Source organism: Oreochromis aureus, linkage group 18 (assembly GCF_013358895.1).
Source record: "Oreochromis aureus strain Israel breed Guangdong linkage group 18, ZZ_aureus, whole genome shotgun sequence".
NCBI lineage: Eukaryota > Metazoa > Chordata > Actinopteri > Cichliformes > Cichlidae > Oreochromis > Oreochromis aureus.
Window position 1 is genome coordinate 3,416,996 of NC_052959.1, and position 19,741 is coordinate 3,436,736.

General features: G+C 39.5%; 1 protein-coding gene and 1 long non-coding RNA gene across 2 annotated transcripts; one reads left to right on the top strand and one right to left on the bottom strand.

The window, feature by feature from the left end:
• The first annotated feature begins 715 nt into the window (after positions 1–715).
• Positions 716–16,967, top strand: LOC116313227 (myosin-7). Its single transcript, XM_031730845.2, has 38 exons — positions 716–805; positions 925–1,132; positions 2,264–2,407; positions 2,494–2,650; positions 2,747–2,774; positions 4,080–4,185; positions 4,269–4,361; positions 4,713–4,776; positions 4,861–4,959; positions 5,046–5,149; positions 5,533–5,671; positions 5,763–5,881; positions 5,967–6,116; positions 6,217–6,387; positions 6,472–6,781; positions 6,947–7,026; positions 7,156–7,361; positions 7,532–7,655; positions 7,952–8,088; positions 8,184–8,439; positions 8,519–8,761; positions 8,867–9,043; positions 9,151–9,296; positions 9,392–9,482; positions 9,568–9,957; positions 10,074–10,200; positions 10,383–10,501; positions 10,589–10,785; positions 11,014–11,197; positions 11,503–11,668; positions 11,761–11,885; positions 11,972–12,280; positions 12,369–12,572; positions 12,679–12,975; positions 13,163–13,267; positions 13,780–13,875; positions 14,151–14,285; positions 16,152–16,967. Exons 2-38 carry the CDS (start codon positions 932–934, stop codon positions 16,170–16,172), a joined length of 5,820 nt encoding a protein of 1,939 aa, XP_031586705.2. The 5' UTR covers positions 716–805; positions 925–931; the 3' UTR covers positions 16,173–16,967.
• LOC120434496 lies at positions 16,102–18,406 on the bottom strand. The gene is made up of 3 exons (XR_005609122.1): positions 18,288–18,406; positions 17,874–17,995; positions 16,102–16,239 (listed from the first exon to the last, which is right to left on the bottom strand). It is a non-coding gene; the product is annotated as an uncharacterized LOC120434496 (long non-coding RNA).
• Positions 18,407–19,741: the final 1,335 nt, after the last annotated feature.

Genomic DNA, 19,741 nt, shown 5'->3' on the forward strand with positions numbered 1-19,741 from the left:
TATGTGTGGGCAGGGCCTTAATAAGGATTTCTTGATCTTTGTATTTCTTTTAAATTTTATTTAATCATCATGTTTAACAGTGATGTGCAGAAAGAACAGCTTTTTGTTAGTATTTGTCCTATGATAAATGTATATATATATATCTTAAGGTTTTACTAATATATATTTTTGGTAAGAGCTTTTAGACCCCTGCAGGATCTGTGAAATTCACACATCATTTAAATACATTTAAACATTCTTCACCGTGTGCCAGTTCTGCCTGTGTTAAATGAGGATGCCTCTGTTCGGTACGACATGTATTGTTCCTGCAACACAAGCACACTTAAGGGATGATGACAGAGGAATTCCTCCCCATGTCTATTTAAAGATTGAATTGTGGTCCCCTGGCTGCTTGAGGATACCTATGATTAATCACGGCACTGCATGCATGGAGCTCCTAATATGGCCTTGTTGGGAGACTCCATCACTGATAAGACTCTATCCCGCTGATTTCTATATTACCCTCCACCACTCATTAACCACCTCCCTTCACCAACCCCCAGCCCAACCAGACACAAAAACATTCCTGGGCCTTAAAGCGCTCCTCCATATTTGGCAGAGGGGCTTTGCTTATAAGGAGAACTCATGGTGAAACTCCAACAGGTCACCATTCTATCTCAAGGTAAGGCGTGAGGACAGGTGCTTACAAACAGAGAAATTTGATCTTGATGCTGTAGGCTTATCTGTGCTGCAGACCAGTCTCACCAGTTTCCATTATATCTTTCCTCAGGACCAGTACACCTAAGTCTTCTCAGTAAGGATAAAGGTAAGCGTGTGTCCAAATGGACACTGGAGAAAAATGGAAATATAATGTTATATAAAACATTTAGAAAAAAAATCTTTGTCTGCAGTATAAGTAATTTGTCCTTTTTTGTTGTACACAAGGTGAAAAATGGGTGATGCTGCCATGAAAGAATTTGGGGCAGCGGCCCCTTACCTGAGGAAGTCAGACAGGGAGCGTCTGGAGGCCCAGACTCGCCCATTTGACATGAAGAAGGAGTGTTTTGTTCCTGACCCCAGTGAGGAATATGTGAAGGCTTCGATCATCAGCCGTGATGGGGACAAAGTCACTGCTCAGACTGAGAAAGGGAAGGTGAGTGATTTGTTGGCACAGCTGCTCTTCATACAGCTGGTTTCCTAACTAAGACTCAAATGGTGTGAACTTATTTTTCCTTTAACAAATGTAGTATAGATACAACAAGAAAAGTCCTTTTCTCCATGACACAGCTGAGCTCAACTGAACATAAATATGAAATTTTGTTTATTTTGTCAAACACGCTCAGAAGCAAAAGTACAATAAAAATATATTTCAATCAACCTTTTTCCACTTAGGATAAACTTTGACACCTCAAGGTAATTATGTGCACCATTTTTAGGACCAAGTAGTAAAAGGTACAGCTCTACATAATTTCTTCTGTATTTTGAGATGCAATATCAGGAGACAGTGGCTGTAGCTCAGGAGGTAGAGCAGGTCATCTACTAATTGGAAGATTGGCGTTTAGTCCGTGGCTGCTCCAGTCTCCAGTATGCATGCCTAAATATCCTTGGGCATGCATACTGAACCCCAAGCTGCTCTCTGATGTGTTCACAGGAGTATGGATGTGTGTGAACGTTAGATTTTTCTTGGGTGTAGAAAAAGTGCTTGTATTAATCGGTGAACGAGGCTTTGAATGCTCAAGTAGAAAAGTGTTATATAAGAAATGTACTATTTTACAGCCTGTGTTTGGCTAAAACACACACACACACACACACACACACACACACACACACACACACACACACACACACACACACACACACACACACACACACAAAATATGTAAAATATTTATTTTTTCTCTAAGATCTCTAAGATCTCTCTACTCTAAGATATGAAACGGATAAAGCTTTGAGTCAACAATAAGACTAGACAAGAGCCAGTCCAACTATGAGTGCATTTATGTAATGAATGGGTACTTTTGCAACCTTTTTAACAAGCCAATTTTTGTATTGTCACATTAAAGTGGATAGCCATAATTATGTCTGTCAGAGGTACAACAGTCCTCCAGAGTACTTCTGTTCACTGCACTGACTTAACTGGGTTATACATGCTTTTCTTCGTTTTGTGCTTTTCTTCTTTTCCTCTCAAACTGCTTGGGATAATTCATCCTAGATTGATAGATCTCCTTCCTACAATATATTGGAAATAAGTCCATATTAATACCTACTGTGTCCTTTTTTGCAGACCGTCACAGTGAAGGAGTGCGATGTGCACCCTCAGAATCCGCCAAAGTTTGATAAAATTGAAGACATGGCGATGTTCACCTTCCTCCATGAACCAGCTGTGCTGTATAACCTCAAAGAGCGTTACGCAGCATGGATGATCTACGTGAGCTGACAGCACAACACGCTAACTGCCCTCCCACAAATTCTACATATTTAACACTTTGCTCTCCTCTTTTCACCACCTACTAGACCTACTCTGGCTTGTTCTGTGTGACTGTCAATCCCTACAAGTGGCTGCCAGTCTACAACCAGGAGGTGGTCGTTGCCTACAGAGGAAAAAAGAGGAGTGAAGCTCCTCCTCATATCTTCTCCATCTCTGACAATGCCTACCAGTACATGCTAACTGGTAATTTACCTTCCATTGTTGAAGTATGTTGAAATTAAAATAAGATTTTGTAGTAAGAGTTGTCCTAGAATACTTATATGTCCTGCTCTTTTACAGACAGAGAAAATCAGTCAATTCTCATCACGTAAGTCATTCATTTGTGACTCTGTTTGTTTGATCTTGGTAATTACAGTAAATCATACAGTGAGAATTTTACTAAGTGGCATCTGGAAACCTTTCAGTTTTTGCTGACATGGTCTATGGTCTACTTAACCACAGGAATATTAGCTTAAGTGGTGCTTTGTCAGTTTAGTATGTAAATGCAGTCCTTGAACAGAAGATCTTAGTATGATATATTGGAAAGATTTAATGTTGGCATCATTTTATTAATTTAATAGAAAAAAAAATTCAAATGGCCACAAAAGAAGGCTTTAAAATGTCGCTAATATCTCTAAAACAGTTAATATGTACTGCATATTCTAATGAACTCATTTAGTGCTTTTCTAGCCTAACTGACCATTCAAAGCACTTTAGACTACAAGTAACATTTTTAACCACAAGCTCACATAGCTTTCTATTCTCTACACTTCAAACACTTTATCTACCTCAAATATATGCCCAATATAGAATCACCAGTTAATCTAACATTCATGTTTTTGGACTTTAGGAGGAAGCTCGAGCAACAACTCTAACAGTCACTGTTTTACTTGTTGCCATAGACAAATCAAGTACAATGAGAGAGGGTGGCTGATTACAGAGATTATTGGATTATCTACTTGAGTTCAAGGCGAGGCAACGGGAATAGGGTCTGAGCCCATTCTGGCTTGCTTTGGTGAGGGACAGGCTGACAGATAGTCAGGCAGGATTTCTCTGTGGACTGTAATGTTTGCAGGCAACACTGTCATCAGTAGTGAAAGTGAGAGCTGTTGGAAGAAAGTCTGGAGAGGTGTGGGTGAATGAGAGCGAGACAGGCAGAAAGGTGAACATGCAAGGAGAAGAGATAGCGAAGGCAGATGAATTTAAATACCTGGGGTCAACCATCCAAAGCAATGTTTTTGTGTACAGGAGAGGCGAACAACAGAGTGCAGGCAGGGTGGGTGGAGACGAGAACCAGGGGCGATTTGTGACAGAAGGATTGTAGCAAGAATGAAAAGGAAGGTTTACAATTCGGTAGTGAGACCTGCTATGATGTATGGAGAATAGTTTTAGGTGGCAGAGTTGACAATACAAAGATTTTCTTTGGGAATGACCAGGATGGCCGAGATTAGAAATGAGCACATCAGAAGGACAGCTCAAGCTAAGCAGCTTGAAGACAAAGTTAAAGAGGCGAGACTAAGATGGTTTGAACATGTGCAGAGGAGGGATGGTGGATATACTGGAGCTGACATGCAGGGAACAGAAAGAAGAAGAGTGTGTGCTGTTTGTTTGATCATTCTATTTGTGTTTTCAGTGGAGAATCTGGTGCTGGGAAAACTGTCAACACCAAGAGAGTCATCCAGTACTTTGCCAGCATTGCAGCTGGAAGTGGAAAAAAGGAAACAGGCTCTGAGAAAAAGGTTTGAATGTTCAATTTACAGGATGTAGAGCTTTTCCTGCAGTGTAAGTGTTTTGAATAAATGTTTTGCTTTTTTTTTCTTAGGGTACTCTGGAGGATCAAATAATCCAGGCTAACCCGGCATTAGAAGCCTTTGGGAATGCCAAAACCATCAGGAATGACAACTCCTCCAGATTTGTAAGGTTTTGTTGATAACAGTAACTCATTTGATTTTTTTTTTAATGCTTAGGTTTGTACTGTATCTATTTGTCTTAGTTTTAGACTAGTCAGTAATCAGGCAGAATGAAACTCATGCTTGGAGTGTTACCCTTAGCCCCGATTTTCTAGATGGAAATCTATGTGGGGTGGTTCACCTACATAATTTTAGTAGTTACACTTCTGTCACTACCTGCAGTTACCATGTTTCACAGCTTGGTGAAGTTGTCATACTTCTGAAAGTATAATGTGGTTCCTAAATACTCCAGGTATACAGTAATATTCTGACACTGCCCAAGGCTCTTAATGTTTTATTTTCTTCATACATTGCAGGGTAAATTCATCCGAATTCACTTTGCAGCCAGTGGGAAGTTGGCCTCTGCTGATATAGAGACATGTAAGTCCCTTTTCTGTGCTTTCATCCAATTTATTTCTATGTTTGCAATGATCAGCTACCTACATAATGGAAACATCTTTACAGATCTGCTGGAAAAGTCCCGTGTTACCTTTCAGCTCAAGGCTGAAAGAGATTATCACATCTTCTATCAGATCTTGTCTCAAAGGAAGCCCGAGCTTCTCGGTAAATAAAAACTTGAGTTGTGAGAACCAGCAAAAAGACTCCTGTAGAGCTAATATGAAAAATCCAACTTTGGTTCTCCTTTTCAGAGATGCTGCTCATCACCAACAACCCTTATGATTATGCCTTCATCTCTCAAGGAGAGACAACAGTAGCCTCAATCAATGATGCTGAAGAGCTGATGGCCACTGATGTGAGTAGAAATGCAAAAATAATATGCAACTGTGCCGCTATTAAGTCATATTAGTCCAATTAATACTTTGGGTATTCTACATGACAGGCTGTAAATTCAAATAACACACACAAAAAAATTTCACTCCAGACGTCAGCTTTAACTTTATAATTCTTGTAGGAGTATTTATAACTGAGTATCATTGAATCATGAAATGTGAGCGAATACGACTTGAATAGACAGGATTAAATATCTGATCTCAGATGAAAGTCCTAGTTTAATGCAGGATTTTGAAGGCTCAGAGAGCAAATACCATGTTATCCCTGGATCTTCCCTGTAACTCTGCACTGTACACTCTGATACTATGTAAAAATAAGTAAGAAAACACCCCTTTTCTAATTTAGGATGCCTTTGATGTGCTGGGCTTTACTCAAGAAGAAAAGAATAGCATTTACAAGCTGACTGGTGCCATCATGCACTATGGGAACATGAAATTCAAGAACAAGCAGCGTGAAGAGCAGGCAGAGGCAGATGGCACAGAAGGTGAGAGGAGCTCTTTCAAAGCCTGAAAGTTAAACGTGTCAGTATCTGATGCTTACATTGAAAGAATTAAATTTGCTTTTTTTTTTTTCAGATGCGGACAAATCCGCTTATCTGATGGGCCTGAACTCTGCTGACCTCATCAAAGGTCTCTGTCACCCAAGAGTCAAAGTAGGAAACGAGTGGGTCACCAAAGGACAGAATGTACAGCAGGTAATAAGATGACCAACAGCTGAATAAGGTTTACATTATGGGTTTATCTGTAAATTCTAAAGGTACAGGTGGATTTCTGCCTTAGGTTTACTATGCTATTGGTGCGCTGGCTAAAGCAGTGTATGAGAGGATGTTTCTGTGGATGGTGGTGAGGATTAACCAGTCCCTGGACACCAAACAGCCTCGCCAGTACTTCATTGGTGTGCTTGACATTGCTGGATTTGAGATCTTTGATGTAAGAATCCTCAAGTCAACAACATAAAAAAAAAGAAATAACACAAACAGGACAAACACGAGTATTAAAAACGAGTATACTGTTGTCACTTTATTTACAGTTCAACACCTTTGAGCAGATGTGCATCAATTTCACCAACGAAAAACTGCAACAGTTTTTCAACCACCATATGTTTGTACTGGAGCAGGAAGAGTACAAGAAAGAGGGCATTGAATGGACTTTCATTGACTTTGGCATGGATCTGCAGGCCTGTATCGACCTGATTGAAAAGGTGAAACACTGTACAATTACATGTTCAGCTAAAACTAATACAAATATAGTCTTTAACAAACACTTATACTTTCTGTCCCTTTAGCCCATGGGTATCATGTCCATCCTTGAAGAGGAGTGCATGTTCCCCAAAGCCAGTGATGCCACCTTTAAAGCTAAGCTCTACGACAACCACCTGGGAAAATCCAGCAACTTCCAGAAGCCCAGAGTTGTCAAAGGAAAACCAGAGGCTCACTTTGCCCTGATTCACTACGCTGGAACTGTTGATTATAATATCAACAACTGGTTGGTGAAGAACAAGGATCCTTTGAATGAGACTGTTGTGGCATTGTACCAAAAGTCTACCGTCAAACTGCTTGCAACTCTCTTTGCAAATTATGCAGGAGCTGACTCAGGTTTGTTTTAAAAAATTACTAGCATCTTAGTTTACAAGTGATTATAAACTAAGATGCATGTAATAAGCTACTGGCCCAACCCTCCCCTGCCCACTTTCCCACAAACAACAACTGTATCTTACCACAATTTAAAATTTACAGCTGTAATTGTATTTGTTGTTTTAGCTCAGGAATCTGGTGGGAAGGGCAAAGGTGGAAGCAAGAAGAAAGGTTCTTCCTTCCAAACTGTATCAGCTTTGCACAGGGTAATATCAGTATAATTTTACATATTATAAACTGGTTAATAGAAACATTATTCCTGAATTTAGGACCTTTGGAATTGTAATGTATTTTGAAGGACAATGGCAATTCTTTTCTCTATGATGTGCTATCAGGAGAACCTGAACAAGCTGATGACCAACTTGAGGTCAACTCACCCTCACTTTGTACGCTGCATCATCCCCAATGAGACCAAGACTCCAGGGGCCATGGAGAACCCTCTGGTGATGCACCAGCTGCGCTGTAACGGTGTGCTGGAAGGCATCAGGATCTGCAGAAAGGGTTTCCCCAACAGGATCCTCTATGGAGATTTCAAGCAGAGGTATTACATTCCACTTCTTGGTCATGTGTCTTTTCAAAGAGAGATTTAAATCTCATAGAGCTTTTGAGTTAACTGATGTTTAATTAAAGAAGAAAAGGATCACGTAGTATACGATTCCTTCAAAAATTGTAATACTAAGCTCCTAGACACTTATACCTGTTATTTTACAGATATCGCATCCTGAATCCTGCTGCTATCCCTGAGGGCCAGTTCATCGACAGCAGGAAAGGAGCAGAGAAACTTCTTGGGTCTTTGGATATTGATCATAACCAGTATAAGTTTGGTCACACTAAGGTATCAAAAAAGTCAGAAACACATCTATCTATCTATCTATCTATCTATCTATCTATCTATCTATCTATCTATCTATCTATCTATCTATCTATCTATCTATCTATCTATCTATCTATCTATCTATCTATCTATCTATCTATCTATCTATCTATCTATCTATCTATCTATCTATCTGTCTGTCTGTCTGTCTGTCTATTAGATTTATCTACTAGATAGTTTGAAATATCACGTAAAAAGTAACAGAGTAATTCAACTCTTCAACATTACTACACTAATGTCATTCATGCTTCTTAAAGGTGTTCTTTAAAGCTGGTCTTCTTGGCCAACTTGAAGAGATGAGAGATGACCGTTTATCCCTCATAATCACGGGAATTCAGGCTCGATCAAGAGGTCTGCTCGCAAGAGTGGAATTCCAGAAGATTGTTGAAAGGAGGTCAGACAGAGTTAAATATAAATAAGCTGAAAGTAGCAAAACAACAGTTATTGGTCATAATGAGTTTGGTAGTACTAATGGCTGATCTTTGACAGGGATGCACTTCTTGTGATCCAGTGGAACATCCGTGCCTTCATGGGGGTTAAGAATTGGCCCTGGATGAAGCTTTTCTTCAAGATCAAACCTCTACTGAGATCTGCTGAGGCAGAAAAAGAGATGGCCAACATGAAGGAAGAATTCCTAAAACTCAAAGAAGCTTATGCAAAATCTGAAGCTCGAAGAAAGGAACTAGAAGAGAAAATGGTGACTCTTCTCCAAGAGAAGAATGACCTGCAGCTCCAAGTTCAGGCTGTAAGTCTAGTCACAGTATTCCTTATACACCCAACCATGTATTGCATGTTATATGCTAATGAATATCATCAAATATTAGGAGCAAGATAATCTTGCAGATGCCGAGGAAAGATGTGAGGGGCTGATCAAACACAAAATTCAGATGGAAGCAAAAGCCAAAGAGCTCTCTGAGAGGCTGGAGGATGAGGAGGAGATGAATGCAGAACTGACTGCTAAGAAGAGGAAGCTGGAGGACGAGTGCTCCGAGCTGAAGAAAGACATTGATGACTTAGAGTTAACTCTAGCTAAAGTGGAGAAAGAGAAGCATGCCACTGAGAACAAGGTACGACTAATTTGATATTTCTGTTTCTGACAACGAGGGTACGAAAAACAGTCATGTGTCAAACCTGTGCACAGAATTTGTAATACCATCATTTACTTACAACAGGTCAAGAACCTTGTTGAAGAGATGGCTGCTTTAGATGAGATCATTGCGAAGCTGACCAAGGAAAAGAAAGCTTTACAGGAAGCTCATCAGCAAACTCTGGATGACCTGCAGAGTGAGGAAGACAAAGTCAACTCTCTGACCAAGGCCAAGGCTAAGCTGGAGCAGCAAGTGGATGATGTAAGAATTATAATGAACTTATCCACATTAGTTTAACTTTTTGATTGGTGAACCAATTTTCTTTGTATTATGGAGAAATTACTTTGCTTGTTTCTAATAACATTCAGCTTGAGGGTTCTCTGGAACAAGAAAAGAAGATTAGGATGGATCTTGAAAGAGCAAAGCGAAAGCTGGAAGGAGACCTGAAACTGACCCAAGAGAGTCTCATGGACCTTGAGAATGACAAGCAACAACTTGAGGAGCATTTGAAAAAGTAAGCACATTCACATCCTAATATCCACTTCAAAGATTAAGTAAAGATATATAAGTAGTGCTATAAGTGATCTAGCCCTTCCTTCTTCCCCACAGGAAGGACTTTGAGCTCAGCCAGCTTAATAATAAAATTGAGGATGAGCAGGCCATTGCCATTCAGCTTCAAAAGAAACTGAAAGAGCTTCAGGTAACGACTTACTAATATGTGATGCTATCAAAACTGGTTTAACACTTGTACGTGAGCAAAGTCTTTAACAGTGATTTTGGTCTAGGCCCGTATTGAGGAGCTGGAGGAAGAGCTTGAAGCAGAGAGAGCTGCTCGAGCCAAGGTGGAGAAGCAGAGAGCTGACCTGGCCAGAGAGCTGGAGGAGATCAGTGAGAGGTTGGAGGAGGCTGGAGGAGCGACAGCTGCCCAGATTGAAATGAATAAGAAGAGGGAGGCTGAGTTCCAGAAACTGCGCAGAGACCTCGAAGAGGCCACTCTGCATCATGAAGCCACTACTGCCACACTCAGGAAGAAACAAGCTGACAGTGTTGCTGAGCTGGGAGAGCAGATTGACAACCTGCAGAGAGTCAAGCAGAAACTGGAGAAGGAGAAGAGTGAGCTCAGACTGGAGCTGGATGATGTGGTCTCCAATATGGAACATATTGTGAAGACAAAGGTGTGCTAAATTTATATTATTTGGTAATTTTTTTCTCTAATGTTAACATAGCCATGTTGACATAGATATAATACATGCATATTGAACATTTTTACTTTAATGTGACTGAATTTCAGACTAATCTAGAGAAAGCATGCAGGACTCTGGAAGATCAAATGAATGAGTACAAGACAAAGTTTGAAGAGGCTCAGCGCTGCATCAGTGACTTCAACATGCAGAAAGCAAAACTTCAAACGGAAAATGGTATATTTTTCCTTTACTACAACCTACATGTAGTTGCTTTGTATGATAGAAAACACTATCCACTTCAATTTTGTATAAAAGTGTTTAAACCTGGAAAACTCAATTGTTATTCTGAAACCAGACAAGCATTTTTATGTTCATTGGGTTTGGACAATAACAATTTACATTTACCATAACATTAGGTGAGCTCTCGAGGCAGCTGGAGGATAAAGATTCCTTGGTGTCTCAACTCACAAGAGGGAAAATGTCCTACACTCAGCAGATTGAGGATCTAAAGAGACAGCTGGAAGAGGAGACCAAGGTGAAATAAAGTTTCAGTGCCGGCTGACAGCACCAGGCAGTTATTTCCTAAAAAGTAGCACCTCTTCATATAACTTTCTTTTAACAGGCAAAGAGTGCTCTGGCCCATGCAGTGCAGTCTGCTCGCCATGACTGTGACCTGCTCAGGGAGCAGTATGAGGAGGAGCAGGAGGCTAAAGCTGAACTACAGCGTGGCATGTCCAAGGCCAACACTGAGGTGGCTCAGTGGAGAGCCAAGTATGAAACTGATGCCATCCAGAGGACCGAAGAACTAGAAGAGGCCAAGTAAGAGTCTGAAATTTAAATAGATGATTTATTATTCTAAAGACACTTTACCCTTCGTCTATCAGATCAGCTTTTTGTTTGTATTATGTTCCTACTAAAATGTAAGACGAACAAAAAGTTTGTCTGTTGGATGACCAAGCAGCCACTTGTAGCAGTTGAATTCACAGTTTAGTTATCCACCACACAGCTGCGTTTTAATTAAACAGCTCTGAATGATGATTTCTTAAGGAAAAAGCTGGCTCAGCGTCTGCAGGAGGCTGAGGAGGCTGTTGAAGCAGTGAATGCTAAATGTTCCTCTCTGGAGAAGACCAAACACAGGCTGCAGAATGAGATTGAAGATCTCATGGTGGATGTAGAGAGGTCTAATGCTGCTGCTGCTGCTCTGGACAAGAAACAAAGAAACTTTGACAAGGTGAAATACACTGAAGTGTTTGTGACAAAAGTATCAACAGGAAAGGTGGCTTCTAAAGCCTTACACTAGAAAAAATCTCAGCACCCACAGGGGCTATTTAAGTCATAGCTAGCAGAATATAAACACACATAGTGCACAGTGTGGTAGTTTCCATAACAGCCTGCCCCCTGCTGAGCACGTTTGTTAAGAGTGAATGTGAATGTTATAAATGCTGTCTTTGCATGAGCACTGTTTTTAATATTGGAATAAGTGGTTTCATCAATCTGGCAAACACAGACTTATTGTTGGCCTTTGTTACACTGCAGGTTCTTTCTGAGTGGAAGCAGAAGTATGAGGAGTCTCAGTGCGAGCTGGAGAGCTCCCAAAAGGAAGCAAGGGCTCTGAGCACTGAGCTTTTCAAACTGAAGAACTCATATGAGGAAGCTCTGGATCATCTGGAGACCATGAAGAGAGAAAATAAGAATTTACAGGGTAGGATCTGCTGGTGGTGTTTGTGCTCAGGATCTGTAGACACAGCATTAAACTTTAAAGTCATCCTAATCGCAGTGTTTGACATCCCATAGAGGAGATTTCTGACATCACTGAGCAACTTGGTGAGAGTGGCAAAAGTATCCATGAACTGGAGAAGTTACGGAAACAACTGGAACAGGAGAAGAGTGAGATTCAGTCTGCTCTCGAGGAAGCTGAGGTACATGCTCTGAATAATTAATAAGACAAGTTTCTAAGTAAAACTACCTGCCATTATGTGTAATTCTGTAACCTCTTGCCCACTAGGCCTCTCTTGAGCATGAAGAGGGTAAGATTCTAAGAGCCCAGCTTGAGTTCAATCAAATTAAAGCTGATATTGAACGCAAACTGGCCGAGAAGGATGAAGAGATGGAGCAGTGCAAGAGAAACCTGCAGAGGACCATCGACACCCTGCAGAGCTCTCTTGAAGCTGAGTGTCGCAGCAGGAATGAGGCTCTGCGGCTGAAAAAGAAAATGGAAGGAGACCTGAACGAGATGGAGATCCAGCTAAGCCAGGCTAACAGGCAGGCAGCCGAGGCCCAGAAACAGCTTAAGGCTGTCCATGCACATCTGAAGGTAAACTAAAAAAAGGTGAAAGAATTTTCAGATGTTTTACATTTAAACTGGGTATAAATTTTAATGTGAATAATGTTATCTCATCAAGGATTGCCAAATTCAGCTGGATGACTCTGTTCGGGCCAATGATGACCTTAAAGAGAATATTGCCATTGTTGAGCGACGTAACAACCTTCTTCAGGCTGAGCTGGAGGAACTCAGGGCAGCTCTGGAGCAAACGGAGAGAAGCCGCAGACTTGCAGAGCAAGAGCTGCTGGATGTCAGTGAGAGAGTGCAGCTACTGCACTCACAGGTGAGTTCTGTTTACTGCAACCATCCAGATGTATGAATGCTTTCTCTAAAGTGCAGATGGACACTTTTTCTCATATTCTTGCATTGCATACCTTAATAATATACAGAATACCAGCCTGATAAACCAGAAGAAGAAGCTGGAGGCTGATGCATCCCAGCTTCAAACTGAAGTGGAGGAGTCAGTGCAGGAGTGCAGGAATGCAGAGGAAAAGGCCAAGAAGGCCATCACTGATGCTGCCATGATGGCAGAGGAGCTGAAGAAAGAGCAGGACACCAGCGCTCATCTGGAGCGGATGAAGAAGAACATGGAGCAAACCATCAAAGACCTGCAGCACCGCCTGGATGAAGCTGAGCAGATCGCCATGAAGGGAGGCAAGAAGCAGGTGCAGAAGCTTGAGGCCAGGGTAAGAATCACAAGTACACAAATGCGAAAAATCACAGTTATTTTTTTTGTAACTTAATTTAGTTTACTGTCTTTTAGTTGATGTGTTTTTATTAAAATTGTAACAAATGTTTATACTTAATGTATGCAACTTTGAACTTTGTGGTGGGCCAGAGTATTTGTAGAAAATGATTTTTGCATCTTTTCAGGTGAGGGAGCTTGAGAATGAGGTGGAGTCGGAGCAGAAGAAAAGCAGCGAGGCAGTGAAGGGAATCCGTAAATACGAGCGACGCATTAAGGAGCTCACATACCAGGTCTTTCTTTTAGACATTTTGATTACATAAATAATTAATATTCATATATAATCATATACTTTAAGATAGTTGACTCAGTCAATAATTTCTCAAATCAATTATTATTATTGTGAAATCTACACAAATGAAAAACTGCTATAGTTGATTTTGTACATTGATTCAAGTTTCCTTAATGTCAGCAGCAAGTCCAGGGTGTGACTCTTATTAAAGAATTTAATATCTTCACATTTTTACCTTTACTGTGTTTCAGTTTCAGCAACAGGAAGTTAATAACACATTTAATGTATAGTTGTGTGATATGAGTAACGGGGTCTGTGTTCCTGTTACTTGACATAAAATATTAGACGTGCTGCTTTATCTTAGGCAAATGTACCTTTTCAGCATATACCAGTCATAGGAGTCCTCTTATCCTGCCCCTCTATACACAGATTAACAAAGTAATTCCCCCCAAATTTTCGGAAATATTACAAAGGTTCATTATTTTCTCTCATCTATCTCTACGGCTTATACAGACTGAGGAGGACCGCAAGAATATTCTGCGTCTGCAGGATCTGGTTGACAAACTCCAGCTCAAAGTCAAAGCCTACAAGAGAGCTGCAGAGGAGGCTGTGAGTTTATTCCTAACAAAGTTGTCTCTAATTTAGTTGTGCGCTTTGATTTCCTCTTTCTTTTAACCTAAATATTCCTTGCCATACATATACTTTAAGTTTCCCCAGTTTTAAACATATCTGTTCGATACATGCCATATCACATTTTTTGCTGTAACACAAGGTGTGTCTACATCTGTGCCGACACCTTTATTTTACGATCATGTGGCTTCAAGAAATGTCGACTCCCCCATGCCTCTTAATATTGTGGACTGTGTTGTTTTTGAATCCTGTAGGAAGAGCAGGCCAATACTCACCTGAGCAAGTTCCGTAAACTGCAGCACGAGCTGGACGAGGCAGAAGAGAGAGCTGACATCGCTGAGTCTCAGGTCAACAAGCTGCGTGCCAAGAGTCGTGACGTGGGCTCCAAGGTAAGCGGCTTCTCTAGTTTTCAACCCCTGTTATGATGTTCATGATAACTCACCGCGTCTTTATCCTTTCAGCACGATCAATTTCAAATTGTTTTTATTCTGCAATTGTTAAAATGGCTCATTAAAAAAAAAGACACAATAAACACATTCACACCGATGCTTTAAAAATCAATTTATTTTGAGCTGTATGGTTTGTTTTAGTGGCATTTACATTAGTGGTTGGTTAGTGGTGCGGTTTATTTTGTTAGTAGTATTATTATTATTTTATTTTCTCACACAGAAGCCTTCTTCATTCGTCTCATTCAGGGGACAGTTTTCACTAAAAAAATGTAGTTTTACATATTTGTTTTGTTATGAAGCTAAAAAATAAAAAGTATAACAGTACACGAGTCATAAGAAGGGCGGAGGCTGGATGTAACAAACTAAGGATAAATCATTTGTTTCCACAATAACCTCATTCATTTAATGTGGTTGCAGTCAGTTCGTAGACAGCTTTAAGCTATCTCCTGCCATCCACTAAATATATGTATAGTTCTTTTTAAAGACCTCTTGATTAATTTGTGTGTCTATGTATTTCCAGCTTTTGGACAGATACTAATTTGTCCTCTTATGCAGTGAGGGAAGCTTGCTAAAATATTGTCTGTGTTGCTTTACTTTTCCATATTTTTACCTTCTTAAAAACAAACAAATTAAAAACAACAACAACAAAGCAAACAAAAACGTCTAAATGTCTAGTTATATGAAAATGAAAATGAAATGAAAATGGTCATTATAAGTTCTTGAAAAAAAATCAATAATAGTCTAAAATCAAAATATTAGTCTTGTAGGTTAGAATAGTTGAAGAAAATATCAGTTTAAATGTCAAAACAATATATTCTTCTTGAGGTAAACACTGATATGATGAATGGAGGACAATATTATATAACAAAGAATAACAGGAGGAAGGTTAAGATGTATTTGACGGGTGGAGGCTTTTACAAATTTCCCAAAGAGTGCCCCAAATATCCCTAACTCAAGCACAGCGGTAGACAAAGCAATACTTTATGTTCATCAGTGCCATAACTGAATTTTAAGCCCAGCTCCCACTCTTGTTGCTACTTGCAGTATTTTCTGTGAATTTGTTGAATGTAAGATCCTTGAGGTAATACATTGGTGGTATTTAGAATTTAAATATGAAAATAAAATAAATGTCTTTTGAGTAAAATGTTATCTTTGATAAAAGTAGAGATAAAAACACATTTTTGGCTTAGCTGTAACTTTTTAGCTAGGCAGGTTATAAATATTAGTATAGAATGAACTATGCAAGCCTATGCTTCTCAGTGAATAAAATTATTTTCTATTGAGCTAATATGTATTTTAATATAACAGTGGTTTGCACTGTTGCCTCACAGCAAGAAGGTCCTGAGTTTAATTCCACCATCAGGCCGGGTTCTTTCTGTGTGGAGTTTGCATGTTCTTCCCGTGTTTGCGTGGGTTCTCTCCCGGTACTCCGGCTTCCTCCCACAGTCCAAAGACATGCAGTTAGTGCGGATAGGTTAATTGGAAGCTCTAAATTGCCCATAGGTGTGAATGCAGGAGTGAATGTGAGTGTGAATGGCCATCTGTGCCTATGTGTTAGCCCTGCAGCAGACTGGCAACCTGTCCAGGGTGTACCCTGCCTCTTGCCCTAAGACAGCTGGGGTAGGCTCCAGCCCCCCCGTGACCCTCATACAGGATAAGCGGAAGCGAATGGATGGATCGATGGAAATATTAGTCTTAAGACAGCAACTACTGGTGTACTGATTGTGTGACACATGTTGAGTGTTGGTGGTCCTCAGTCACTAATCTGACTCTCATTGTTTGCTTTCTTATCATTCTTCATCACAGAAAGGGCTAGATGAGGAGTGAAACTCACAGACGGCCACCTAAGACCTATGGGATCTTCTCTATTGGTTCTCCTTTGTCTCCAAAGTAACTGTAGAATAAAGCAAAGTGCATTCAAATTAATGTGTGCTCATTCATTTTTAAGTAGCGCCACATAAACTCAATAAATAATAACATATAAAACTTACATTTCACTTCTCCATCACTGACAAAATACCAATGTTTTTGAAGGTATAAAAATTCTATTAAGTACCAAAAGAATTTAAAGACAAACTGATAAGTGTAAGGTGTTACCACATTAACAATATGTGAAGCTAATCAGTTTACTAATCACTATATTTTCTGCACAGGATCATGTTCGGGGTGTGATGTGTAACTTCTGCCACCTTGTGTTGAATTCTGTGCAACTGTTTTCTGATATTCATTCACGTTTGCAGCCACAAATCTGCAAAGTTTTATTAGCTGTTAGTGGATATTCTGAAAATATTTTCCATCCTATTTAGAATAATTTCATACAGTGTATGCCACAGAAATAGATTTCTGCAAATGCAGATTTCATTCTGTGTGAAGCCTTTAAAACTCAATCCAGCAAGTTTTTGAGATTTATCAAGCTGACGGTTACTGCAGTAATCAAAGTAGACAAAAATATGTTTTGGAAAAAAATACAAAGGCTATAAGGAGAGTCTGTACTCAGCTTGCAATGGTCTAAAAATGCTGTGTCAGAAGTTGTTTTTTATAATAAATCTGAGGGAAGAATAATGCTAATTTTATGGTTGCTAAACAGAATGAAGCCTAAAAATTCTTTTCCCAATAAAGCGTAATTTTCAAAGTAAAAGTGCTTGTATGTTTCCTTACTCAGTCTTGTCCCATACCACTGATAATGATGTCTTAAAATTAGCTGCAAAGCTTTTGTAGTAAAGAGACTTCATAATGTGACACTTGCCTTTTTGTTCAATGAAATAACTGTAACATGGTGAGTTTTTGCCATCAGCACATTACCACTTGCTGTCTTATGCTACTATATTCACAAGGACCATTGGTAGGTGTGGAGGCAGTGCTAGAAATAGTTACTTTCACTAAGTAAAAGGAGAGAGAAAGAAAATGCTCTCCATTAATGAATAATGTGACTGAATAGCACAAAATGAATGAATCAGTATGATTAAAATCTCCCCTAAAACCAGAGGAGGACAGTGTTAGAATCTCTACGTGCAGAACAATGAAACAAACACATTCAAGAGTAAATTATTTACTATATTTATAACAGAATAAAAATTGCATTTTTAAATTTATATCTCTGTGTGTGTTTTTTGTAGCACATTATAATCCAGTCAAATATAAAAACAGTGTAATTAGTTGAGTATAATTGTTGTAACATAATGTCCTGACGATTTAAACCAGGCTGTAATTAAACAATATTGCTTAAATGAAGCCTCGTGTCTAATGTACTAAACAACTGTTGGACACATCTCAGGTTTGCTTACAATCTCTCGCTGTGATATACGGATATTTTAATGCTGTAAAACAAAACAACTAATAAGAATTATTGTTTAAAAGACATCATCAAGTTTCACTGTGCTACTTTCAGAGAAAATATATCACATTAAATCCAAATATAGATGGAAATAAACCATATAAACACACATAAAAAAGAAAATAGAGTATGTCTAAGAAAATAAGAGCACATTTTAGAGGAATGATTCCTATTTGAATCTTTGACAGGCTTACCGTTCTTTATGCATCTGCAGCAGGACACAGGAGAGGCTGAAGCACATCGTCTTGTGCTGTCAGAGTGGTTTAGGTGAAAGCTGACCCTGATCTAACACAGCCCTGTCTTTCAAAGGTCTTCACTATTAACGGAGAGATTAAAAGAAAATAAGCAAATTGCTTCATGTTATTCTTTCCAATCCAGACTTTGAGACACACACAACCATCTAAGCCGTGGCTTTGTTTGTCTTTCCTTTGACTCTTTGGGGCTTGACAGCCTTTTAATACCGTCACCTCTGTGCTACAGGCTTGTGTGTGTCAACTACTTAACAGCTAGGCCTTTGATGTTTAGAAATACTTTAGGATTATTAGACAGACGCCCCCAGCATAAAGTGACACCATTTATTTTTTCCATGAAAGAACAAGTGACCTTACCTTAGAGGGGTTAGGCAGCTAGATGAGGGATGGAAGCCAGGAAGGGACCAAAGAGCAGATGAAGATTTCCACAGGGGCTTAAACAGCTGAGAATGAGAATGAGTCCAACAATGTGAAAGCAATCTCTGATCCACTGGAACACTGCTCTGTACCACAGTGAAGGTCATTCTCATTTTACCATAGGAAACCAAATTTCTAATTCCCTCAGTTATTAAGGGCTGATAATGGAGATCTGTCTGCGTCACATAAAGGAGATCAAAATAAAATCTATTCTCTGCTTCTCCCCACAGCAGTGTTCATCTAATTTTAATGTTCAATGACCGTGGGCACAGAAAATACTTGGCAGAAAACCATAATTAGCTAAACCTTCCCACTGCAAACCTTTAGGAAACACCATCAAACAGATACGTTTCAACATATGGAGTATTTTCAGTGCTGTGCACCTGTTACCCCCCGTCCATCGTGACATCAAAGAATGCACTTCTGCTATACTGCCGCCCTTCACAATCAGAGAGAAAAAATCCAGACAAGAATTTCACAGGGTTATCTTTGTCCTCAAGGCCAAAGGAGAGGGAACAATGCCATGACGACACTGTGAGACAAAGGGTGAAGACCAAACTGGGCAGAACAGTAGTGAGTGATCCCTGACCTTAGCTCTCACTTGACAACAGCTGCAACACTTTGTCTCAGCAGCAGTGACTCCAGAAATGCTTCTCACCTTCCTTTCACATGCCCGACCTTTGCTGAAGTTTGCCTTTCTGATTAAACATCTTAGCATGAGCAATGAGGCCAAAGCTGTTCAACGAGTACAATATTTAGGAGCAAATTAGTCATATTATTTTGCTTGTCCACTTTGTTTGGAATTTGGAAAAGGGGCATTGAATTGACCAGTGCTAATAGGAGAAGAAGTAAAATCAAAGTTACTGTTTGTAACCAGGTTTTGAATGAATTATGAATTATTATTTTTTGTCATAACCCCTGAATCTAAACAGACCATTTGCTCTTGGTTTTGTTGCTTTGCCTTGTATGCAAATTGTAATCAAGAAAGATTATCAGCTGCTGTAAGCGAACAACCAACACCATGTGACAATAATGACTTTATACAACAGAGGCTGAAGATTCTTCAGGCATACTGAATACATGTGGAATATTCTAGTAAGTAAAACCCAGACAAATATAAATATTAAGATTGTAAATATGACTTGAAATATTAAATTGAATTTCATCAGTATTACAAACAATATATAAAGTTACCCGTTACGAATTAAATGAATAAAATAAGAGTCACTTGATATCAAGCCTGTCCCTGATCCCCACCTCTTGCCCTCCCCTTTCTTTGTCCTGTATTGTTCTCGCCATGCTTGTCACAAGGTGAACGCAACAAATAGCAGCAGTACAACTTACCCAATTAGGAGAATGCTTTTTTAATATGTAACCTTTCTCCAAAAATTCAG

Bases quoted from the DNA above. Each gene is read 5' to 3' on its own strand.
- LOC116313227 (XM_031730845.2), top strand. From the start codon at position 932: ATGGGTGATGCTGCCATGAAAGAATTTGGGGCAGCGGCCCCTTACCTG. The intron at 6,117-6,216 runs GTAAGAATCCTC...CTTTATTTACAG, and splicing joins CTGGATTTGAGATCTTTGAT to TTCAACACCTTTGAGCAGAT. The intron at 7,027-7,155 runs GTAATATCAGTA...ATGTGCTATCAG, and splicing joins CTGTATCAGCTTTGCACAGG to GAGAACCTGAACAAGCTGAT.